Below are 10,394 nucleotides of genomic sequence, written 5' to 3' on the forward strand. Positions count from 1 at the left end.
CAAATCTTACGGTTTTATGGTTTAAGAAATTCATGCTGATGCTGTTTTAAGTTGTTAAAGATGTGGTGTTTGTGATGTTTTGAAAAGTGGGTGCATATTGAGAATAATGCACTGCTGAAGGAACATAGGTAGGCGAAAAAGAAAGGGAAATGGGTGTGTGGCCTGGAATGGGTTATATGACAGGTAGACGCGCAGAGGAATGGTGAAAATACATAGTACGATGGTAAATTTGGTAATTCTGGTTGTGTGCGAGAAAAAGCAATATAATGTTGTGAAAATACTAATTCTTGTTGTCAATTGTCAAATTGCTGATGTAAACGTACGTTGTGTCATACTTGAATGATGTGCAGCAGCAGAGGATAAATGGCTAGCAGTAGTAGGAAACAAGTATTTTGCATCTTTCATGTTAGAGGGCACTTTGTAAAGACCTCAGAAGGGAAATTCATTTATGAAGGGGGCATCATTACTGGAAGATTGATTAGAGAAGGGATGACATATGAAGAACTACAATGCATGGTAGCTCATGATGTGTGGCCAGGGACTCGTGAATATAAAATGAAGTACACAGTTAGCTTTGACCGGGATACATTCTTGGATCTTGTTGACGATATTGGTGTTGGACAAGTAATTGAGTACAACAATAGTAGTGGCCATGTTTATGTTTGTGAGAATGAGAAAGACTTCACACAAGTGTCACAGCTGGACAGTGTACAAGAGTAAGTTGTTCTCAACTGGTTTTATTAAGATTGTGTGTAGGATAAGAAAGAATATGTCCAATTTTGATAAATTGAACTGTAATACTGAATAGCTGTATTTGTTTATGCAGGTTAGATGATTTGGTTGGCCCTTGTGGAATGTCAGTATCTGCAATGGAATTGGATCTAGACACAGACAACATAAACATATCTTCCGTACAAGATGTGCCAACACTGATAGGAAGTGTAGGTATGGAAACGTTGCCAACCCCAATAGCGGTGATGAATTCATCAAAGTGGGCAGATTTGTTGATGTCAAGAGGGCAAACCTTTGTTAGTGCTGAACATTTTAGAGAGGCATTATATAAGTATAGCCTTGCACACAAGTTTGGTTACCGGTACGTAAAGAATGATAGGCATAAGATGATTGTGAAGTGCTGTGTAGATGGTTGTCCCTGGGAAATTTCAGCATATGGTGTAGGTGAGAATAATGGATTCCTAGTTGTGAGAAGATTTAACTATGAACACTTGCATTATGCACAAGACAACTTAGTTGTCCCTCAGAGAAAGAGGTGCAAACTTGCTTCAGCAGTCATAATAGATGAGTTGATTTCTTGCATGCACAAAGCTCCAAATGACATTAGACGGGATTTGGAAAGAGAGTATGGGTTGAGGCTCAACTACCAACAAGCATATAGGGCGAAAGAGAAAGCATTGGCAAAAATTCATGGTTGTCCGCAGGAGTCTTATATGCTAATCCCTTGGATATGTGAAAGGCTGAAGGAAAGTGATCCAGAAACGGTAGCAAAGTGGGTTGCATCATCAGATAATAGATTTCAAGCTGTATTTATTGCATACGGTTGCTGTGTAGAAGGGTTTTTGAAAGGTGGCAGACCTGTATTATATGTGGATGGATGCCACTTGAGTGGTCCGTACAAAGGAACGTTATTGGGAGCACAAGCGTATGACGCGGATAATGAATTATTCCCACTTGCATATGCGATTGTTGGAGGTGAGACGCTTGATGACTGGGCATGGTTTCTTGGTAACATAAAGGATATTACGGGCTCATTAGAAGTGACAATAGTATCGGATAGACACAACTCAATAAAAGGTGCAGTGCAAGCCGTGTTTGGAGGAGATCGACATGCTTTTTGCTACCGTCATGTGAAGGAGAATTACAGTGCTGAGTTTTTGAAGATAACCAGGGGAAAGAGGAGGACCAGCGGACAGACAAAGGAAGTTGCACTAAAATTACTTGATTCTATTGCATACGCAAGACTTGATAGAGACTTTGATTGCAGTATGGAAAAGCTAATGGCATTTTGTCCAGAATTAGGACAATGGCTTCAAACAAATGGAGACATTGAGCGTTGGGCACAAAGCAAATTTCCTTACAAGAGGTGGGACAATATCACAACAAATCTAGCCGAATCCTTTAATGCTTGGCTTGTTGGTGAGAGGAAGCACAACATAGCTGTCTTGATACATGAGCACAGGGAAAAATTGGCAAACAAGATGTACCACAGCAAAGAAGCCATGACGAATTGGAGCAATGGTGTGGGACCTAATATAGAGGAAAAGTTGATGGATCATGTGGCCAGATCAGAAAGAATGGATGTGCAAAATTATGGAATGAACAATTTCAGGGTCAGATGGGGAAACCTAGATGTGCGGGTAAATCTTGTGTTACGTGAATGCACCTGCAAAGGTTGGCAAATGTCAGGACTACCTTGCCCACATGCATGTGCTGCAATCAAGAAGGTATATGGTAATATATATGCATATGTCGAGGATTGCTTTTTACTCTCAGCCCAAAAGAAAATTTATGGCAGACTCATGATTCCAGTTGAGACCCATGACATCCCTAGGCCAGATTCCCTTCGATATGAAGATTACTCGTCCACCATCTTCCTACAACCACCATTGACAACTCGGCGTGCTGGAAGACCCAGAGGTAGGAGGATTGAATCACAATTCCAGCAGAAGAAAGCGTATCATTGCTCAGGATGTGGTGAAGCTGGTCACACTAGAAAGATTTGCACTAACCCGAACCCTGGGTGACTTTGTTGCTCAAAATGGTCTTTTATTTTTTGGTTCAACACACAGCTACTTTTGTACATAAATGAGCCCCACTATGTAGTTGTTGAGTTGTTGGGGAAGTAGCTATGACAACCCATTTTGATTTTTTGGTGGTGGGTTCGATTATATTTTGTATAGTGGTGTCAATAGTTGAAAAATTTCATGACAGTAGGTGACTATAGCTGTCGCAGGATATGTTAGGCTGTAATCTGTCCACATGCGAATGGACTATTTTTAGTTGTAAATATTTGTATGTATGTTGCAAATTGTGTAATGTCACTTGCAAACGGAGATTCCCCTGCCTGTCCACTGACGGACAGCTTCTTCGGGTGAAGGTCGTCATATGTAAATGGACTGATTACAGTTGTGAATATATATATATGTATGTTGCCAATTGTCTAATGTCACTTGCAAATGGTATACGAAACCATACTTGGACAGCTTCTCCAGGTGAATCAGTCCACATGCAAATGGACTATTTTTAGTTGTAAATATTTGTATGTATGTTGCAAATTGTGTAATGTCACTTGCAAACGAAGATTCCCTTGCCTGTCCACTGACGGACAGCTTCTTCGGGTGAAGGTCGTCATATGTAAATGGACTGATTACAGTTGTGAATATATATATGTATGTTGCCAATTGTCTAATGTCACTTGCAAATGGTATACGAAACCATACTTGGACAGCTTCTCCAGGTGAATCAGTCCGCATGCAAATGGACTATTTTTAGTTGTAAATATTTGTATGTATGTTGCAAATTGTGTAATCTCACTTGCAAACGGAGATTCCCTTGCCTGTCCACTGACGGACAGCTTCTTCGGGTGAAGGTCATCATATGTAAATGGACTGATTACAGTTGTGAATATATATATGTATGTTGCCAATTGTCTAATGTCACTTGCAAATGGTATACGAAACCATACTTGGACAGCTTCTCCAGGTGAATCAGTCCGCATGCGAATGGACTATTTTTAGTTGTAAATATTTGTATGTATGTTACAAATTGTCTAATCTCATTTGCAAATGGGCCCTTGCACACCTGTTCACCCACGGACACCTCCTTCAGTACGAGTAGGTCAGATGCAAATGGATTATTTATAGTTGTGAAAATATGCATGTATGGTGTGAATTGTCTAGTCCCACTTGTAAATGGGCTGTCCCACACTTAAGTAAGACGCATGCATCAGGTGAATCAGTCCACATGTGAAGCCAAGTATGTGTCTTGCAAATTAGCTAGTCCCCCTTGCCAATATGAACGGACGGATTCCACGTGTGAATATAGGTATGTATTTTAAAAATAGGCTAGTTCCCCTTGCAAATGCGCTCTCCCGCACTTGTTCCCTCACGGACACATGCTTCAGCTGACCAGTCGACATGTGAACGGACTGATTCCACGTGTGAATATCGGTATGTGTTGTGCAAATTGGCTAGTTCCCCTTGCAAATGCGCACCCTGTTCAGGTCAAGGACGGCACATGTAAATGGACTGATTACAGTTGTGAATATATGTATCGGAGTAGCAAATTCCCTAGTTCCTCATGGAAATGGACACCTTATTCAGGTGAAGGAGGGCACTTGCATATTTAAGAGGACACGTTGTTCAGCAGATGAACGACACTTGTGAATGCTCTAATTGCTGTTGTTAACTTATTTGTCTCTCTTGCAAATTGTCTAATCGTTCGTGCAAAGGTCTAATCCCTGATGTAGGTTGTTCAGTTGGAAATGGACGAACATTTGGTGTTAATTCCTGTTTTTTTGGTGCAAATTCCCTAATTTTTGTTGTTAACCGTACATCTAATGAAAGTAAACAAGTAGTGATAATATGAATCCATCAAAACAGTCTTCATTAACATCGTTTGTATGCACAACATTTTAGTCTGCATAAAGTGTTCACAACAACAATTACAGTGCTTATCAGCAAAAACTACAAGGTAGGAATTTGATCAGTCATCGCTTTCTCTTGCGTTGTCTGTTAATGTGGTCAAGGTGTTTGGTAACAGCATCTGACTTGATGTTTCTTTGATGCGTCACGAGCCACCACAATAGCTCACACCGTATAGATGTGTATTGATCCTATGGGACAACAACAACTGTTCTCAGTAAGTTGACACAAATGCATGATGTCATTAATATATAATTCAACACCTACCGCTGTATAATAAGGCATGGTGAATAGAACTCCATCCTTCTCTTGTGGGTTGGGCCACTCTCTTAGATATGTGATGACATGAACCCCACAATCATCACTGAAAAAATGAACACATCACTATGCTGGCTTATGTATGTCGATTATAATTTATGACAAATAACTTTCAGTGAACAAAAGACTCACGTATTGTCTTGAACATGAACCGTGGGATACAAGATGTCATTGTTTGAATCTGGGTTGGCCAACCCCTCCAGCTCAGGCTTCACTCTCCTTAGTATTTCAATGAAGTGTGCCCTCTACACAATTACAGATGATTATCACACAGGGGATACTATGGTTGTCCAACACAAAAGTAGCAGAATAATTACACCACTTACAAAAGTTTGCGCCATCATTTGCTGCCCCTTTAATGCTGGATCAGACTTATTCTTCTTCTTTTGGTGCTTCATTGTATCCTCACCACCACGCAGAGAGTCCAGCACATAAAACTTTAGTGTGCTCGGTTCAAACACAAAGCAAAACCAATGCAGTGCAAACACAACAGGTGCAAATATGTATTCACATTCAGCCAAATTGTATCCCACGTGTTGGGGAAGTAGTTCTTTCAGGTGTTTGTCCACTTGCCATGCTGTGTGTTGCTGCACCATCCTTGCCTATCACAACAGCAAATTGCACAGCAATGCAAATTGTCAGTGAAGAAACTGTATCGATAACTTTATTGCACAATTTAAAGCATTGATCCATTAACAGGGGATAGCACTAACCGTGAAATCTGCATCAAATATGTGTCTTTTAACCGCAGAGGCACTCTCATGTTGGTCAGCGTTCAAGGTGTGGGCAATCAGAGTCATGATCTGTAGAATAAAGGAGCAGGAAAATTAAATTAAAATTGTGGCACATTCCATATATGGCCACTTTGATGTAACTTGAATAGGTGCACGTACCCTGTTGCTTATCCACCTTCTGGGACCCAGTGCTTGTAGGTCTGATCGTGTTGCCAAATGCCCAAACATATCTACCATGACCCTACAACAAATATGAAAGTGAAAATAAGTAGTCAGTGTTGCATAGTAGTATTATTCACAGGCTGTCTTTTCCATAATAACTGACTATACTTACTCTTGAGCCTCATCTGGTTGACACCACTCAGTACACACAGTATAAAATGCATCCCTGTCACTCATTTTCACCTTTCTGCCATAAGTAGACATGTAAGGAGATTTAACTGCTGGGACTTTACGTCTACTTGACCTCCTTGTGGGTAGCTGCACTGCTTTGCCCACCATTTTCCCTTCTTCCGTTTGAGCTGCCTGTTCATCTTCAGTATCCTTATCTGCAGCTTCATCTTCTCTCACATTGTCGTTCTCGTCTTCATCTTCCTCTTCTTCTTCTTCTTCTTCTTGCTGTTCATCATCATGCAATTTGTCACCACTTTCATGTGTTTCTCCGCTCTCTACAGTCATAACTTCATCATGTTGTGGCCGCTCATTTTCATCCTCCTCAGTGTGGTGTTCTTTTCCTTCTTCTTCATTGCCTCCCCGGTTAAGAAGTTTATTTTCCAGCTTAACTAATTCATCACAAACTAAGTTTTGAATCTTGGTCATCTCATTGTTCATTGTTCAATGTGTTGTTGAAATTGAGCCAAAACTCCTTAATGTCCTGCACATTGTAAATGTATGTCATCAAACAGATATTAAGTCTCACCAACAGACATTATCACATTGGTATTACTCACCGGATGATGGAAACTTGTACTGCTCCCCGGTTGTGTTGACTCATTCACTTCAGCAGCGGGTGGACTGTAGAAAATGCCATGTCGACTCTCCTTTTCCGCATCAATTCTCCTCTTCACAGCCTTATCATCCCAATGTCTGACGGCGTCTTTGTCTTTTGGTTCACCTCCCTGTAGAGGGAACCTTTGCAGGAAGTGCAACTGCAGAGAAAGAAAAAATATGACTCAAAAATCAAATTACATAATACATCAACAGTTTAATGTTCAAAGCATATCCAACAGGGCATATTTTGTAAGGAAATATGCAAGTACCAATAAAAAGTAGATGCACCCTCCGACGACTCTGGCACTCTCGGTCTGTCCTTCCTTACTGCTCCTATTGTACCGTTTAATTTCCTCACTGAGCTCGTCAAGCACAAAGGAAGCCCAGTCAAATTTTTTCCAGTTATTTTCTGTGCAGGCCATTACTTTTAGCACCTTGTCACTCACACTTGCACTTCCCGTGGGACAAAGAAGAGTGCCCACTGTGAAAAGAACAAAATAGAATTCAAAGTTTCCATCTTCTTCATCACTCTTTATCTTCTCCGCAATTTGAGAATATGTCAGTGGAGTATAGTCCTTCTTCAGCTCATTTACTTCATCCTTGAAGCCATCCAACTTCACTTTGGAGCCCTTATCTGGTAACCCAAGAACCCTCCTAACATCTGTACACGTGACCTTCTTTGTCTTCCCCCTTATGGTAATTTGTTTACTTGGGGGGTCATATGCATGAATCAACTCCAGACATAAATCTCTGGGCAGCTTATTCAAAGTAATACCAAGAAGATGACCAAACCCCATTTCTTCTACCTTGCGCTTTAAATTTTCTTTGCCATTTATAAACTTTGCCACTTCCTTGAATTTTGTGGGGGAGCACCGAGTAGAAAATGGGGACACATATTTCTCCTTCTTCTTCTTCTCCTCTATCAGCTGTTCCTCCTTCTTCCTGTACGGCTCCCTGTCAGCATCACTCATCTCCCTCCAAATTGCTGAAGCCGCATCTGTGATTGCTCCCATATTTCCATGCATCTCCTGCTTCTTTTGCTCCCAATATTCTCCCTTGAATACTTTCCAGCCGGTAACTTGTGCGTCCTTTTTTCCCATCTTCTTCCTGTATCCAATAATCACAAAGTCATTAGTTAGTACATTAAACAGCAACATTCATACCATCCAACATTTCTTGTAACATAAACCCGGAAATTATATACACACTAATTATTATTGTTAAATCCTTAACTTGTCATACGACAGGACATCAAATTGTTACATGCAGGTTAACTGGATAATGACACCATTCTTCGTGTAAATTAGCTAACATTCATTGTCAGGCCACAAAAGATCAGATTCCAACTAACATTAAATTATGCAACAGAGGTGGTTAATTAACTACTTTTTCATGTCAATTCCCTAACTTTCACACTCCAACACAGATCAAACAATTACACCGGCGAACAGTCAAAATTCTGCTAATTGCTCATGTCAATTGCCTAATTTTCCCTGTGAGGCCGCTGCAAACCACATTCCCACAAACATGCAATTATGCAGCAGAGGTGGTTAATTAACTAATTGTCGAGGTAAATTTCCTAACTTTCTCAGTCCACACGCATCAAACAGTTACACATAAGCTAAGTGGAAATCCAGCTCACTGGTGGTGTCAATTGCCTAATTTTCCCTGTGAGGCAACTGCACACCAAATTCCCACAAACTTAGTGGGTAATTTACTGATTCTCCATGTAAATTTCCTAACTTGACAGATTCAACAAAAATATGAAACCGTCAGACAGGAGCTACGCGGATAATCCCCTAAATCCTCGTGTCAATTGACTAATTTCTCCTGTGAGGCCCGCTACGGATCACATGCCAACAAACATGAAATTTTGAATTGCCAGTTGTTACTTTACTGATTTTTCATGTAAATTCCCTAACTTCCAGAGTCCACCACACATCAACCACTTAAACAGAAGCTAAGTGGAAATTCACCTAATTGCTCGTCTCAATCACCTAATTTTCCCTGTGAGGCCGCTGCAAACCACATTCCCACAAACATGCAATTATGCAGCAGAGGTGGTTAATTAACTAATTTTCGAGGTAAATTTCCTAACTTTCTCAGTCCACCACGCATCAAACAGTTACACATAAGCTAAGTGGAAATCCAGCTCACTGGTGGTGTCAATTGCCTAATTTTCCCTGTCAGGCAACTGCACACCAAATTCCCATAAACTTAGTGGGTAATTTACTGATTCTCCATGTAAATTTCCTAACTTGACAGATTCCCGGAAACATGAAAACTGTTTGACATAAGCTAACTGGATAAACCCCTAATTCCTCGTGTCAATTTCCTAATTTTCCTTGTGAGGCCACTACAAATCAGATTCCAACAAACATAGCTGGTAATTTACTGATTCTTCGTGTAAATTGCCTAAGTTGACAGATATATGCACACATGAGGTTGTCACATGCAACTGGTTAGTCAACTAATTCTTCACGTCAATTGACTAACTCCCATTGTTAGCCCACAAAATCTCACATTCCAACAATCAACGGGATAAACCAAACAAAACAAACTCATTTGCCTAATCCATACGACAACATTTGCCCCTCCCAATTCTTTTCCTTATTCCTGCAAAATGCCTACAAACACTATAGCAATGCAGTTAACTACCAACACTAATTTTTCCCTAAATAATTAATAACTTTCTTACTTAGCCCCCACACAAACTCTTCATGCTACACTCACAAGCGTTCGCTCACTAAATCAGGAGCATTTGCTAAAGGGCAGTCAGGGAAATGGCCGAACACTATGTGACACATTGGTAATCATTCCTGGGTTAGAACCTAAATGTCATTACCAAACACACCCACCTTTCAGTGGGTCATTCCTCCTTAACCTACCATGAAAACAAAATCCAAGAAATCTACTGCATTTAACGGGGACCGCGAAGCTTACCAAATGGAAATCAGTGACTTCTTCTCGCCCTGCTTCTTCCTTCTTTGTCGATAGCCTTGCAAGTTTCCTCCTTTGTCGGCCTCTTCTTATTCTCCTTCCGCTTCTAGTGATTACCACGAACCCGCAGATTGAAGCTGATGGAATTTTTGGGGGCCACGTCGAACACTTTTCGCAGATTGCGAGAGGCAGGAATCTTCCCACAGAGGTAGCACGTTCGCAGTCGGGAGAGGGCAGATTTTTCGTAGAGTGGTAGCACGTTCGCAGACCGAGAGACGCAGCAGTTTTCCCAGAGTGGTTGCACGTTCGCAGAGCGGGAGAGGGAACACTTTTCGCACACGGGTTACGTTCGCATATAGAGAGAGAGCGGGAGGACTTTTGACCGTCGCTTTTTCGCCTTATTTTCAAATTTCAGCGGAAGTAAAATGAGGGGCAGTGGCGTCATTTCGCTTGTGGAATTAATATCAGATTGGCCCCTTGGTCCTGCAGTGAGATTTCAGAATGTTTTGGGGGCTCTTTGAGATTATTTGTCTTCTGCGGTCCTACAGTGAAATTTCCCTAAAAATAACGAGTCTGACTTAACTTTATTTTAGTCACATTTTCCATCGACTTAAGTTTTTATTTAATAGTGTTCACGTAAAAAAAAAACAAGAAGAAAAAAAAATCATACCTCCAATAGTCTCCTGGGGCAGAGCTCTTTGTTCTAGCCATCAGATCTCTGGCCACGGTGGCAGGAGACGGATTTCAAAAAAAA

The 10,394-nt window shown here is 40.9% G+C and overlaps 2 protein-coding genes across 2 annotated transcripts; one reads left to right on the forward strand and one right to left on the reverse strand.

Moving 5' to 3' along the window:
* Positions 1-363: 363 nt before the first annotated feature.
* On the forward strand, positions 364-2,759 carry LOC114760282 (uncharacterized). The gene is made up of 3 exons (XM_028949539.1): positions 364-716; positions 827-2,416; positions 2,531-2,759. The coding sequence occupies exons 1-3, from the start codon at positions 364-366 to the stop codon at positions 2,757-2,759; spliced, it is 2,172 nt and encodes a 723-aa protein (XP_028805372.1).
* Positions 2,760-5,489: 2,730 nt separating this feature from the next.
* Positions 5,490-6,529, reverse strand: LOC114760283 (protein Ycf2-like). Its single transcript, XM_028949540.1, has 4 exons — positions 6,045-6,529; positions 5,870-5,951; positions 5,674-5,779; positions 5,490-5,578 (listed from the first exon to the last, which is right to left on the reverse strand). Exons 1-4 carry the CDS (start codon positions 6,527-6,529, stop codon positions 5,490-5,492), a joined length of 762 nt encoding a protein of 253 aa, XP_028805373.1.
* Positions 6,530-10,394: the final 3,865 nt, after the last annotated feature.

This window comes from Neltuma alba, unplaced genomic scaffold (genome assembly GCF_004799145.2).
Source record: "Neltuma alba isolate B1F8T4 unplaced genomic scaffold, ASM479914v2 tig00010966_pilon, whole genome shotgun sequence".
NCBI lineage: Eukaryota > Viridiplantae > Streptophyta > Magnoliopsida > Fabales > Fabaceae > Neltuma > Neltuma alba.

Bases quoted from the DNA above. Each gene is read 5' to 3' on its own strand.
- LOC114760282 (XM_028949539.1), top strand. From the start codon at position 364: ATGGCTAGCAGTAGTAGGAAACAAGTATTTTGCATCTTTCATGTTAGA. The intron at 717-826 runs GTAAGTTGTTCT...TTGTTTATGCAG, and splicing joins CAGCTGGACAGTGTACAAGA to GTTAGATGATTTGGTTGGCC. The intron at 2,417-2,530 runs GTCAGGACTACC...AATTTATGGCAG, and splicing joins ACCTGCAAAGGTTGGCAAAT to ACTCATGATTCCAGTTGAGA.
- LOC114760283 (XM_028949540.1), bottom strand. From the start codon at position 6,529: ATGACCAAGATTCAAAACTTAGTTTGTGATGAATTAGTTAAGCTGGAA. The intron at 5,952-6,044 runs GTAAGTATAGTC...TATTTGTTGTAG, and splicing joins CAACCAGATGAGGCTCAAGA to GGTCATGGTAGATATGTTTG. The intron at 5,579-5,673 runs GTTAATGGATCA...CTGTTGTGATAG, and splicing joins CACGGTTAGTGCTATCCCCT to GCAAGGATGGTGCAGCAACA.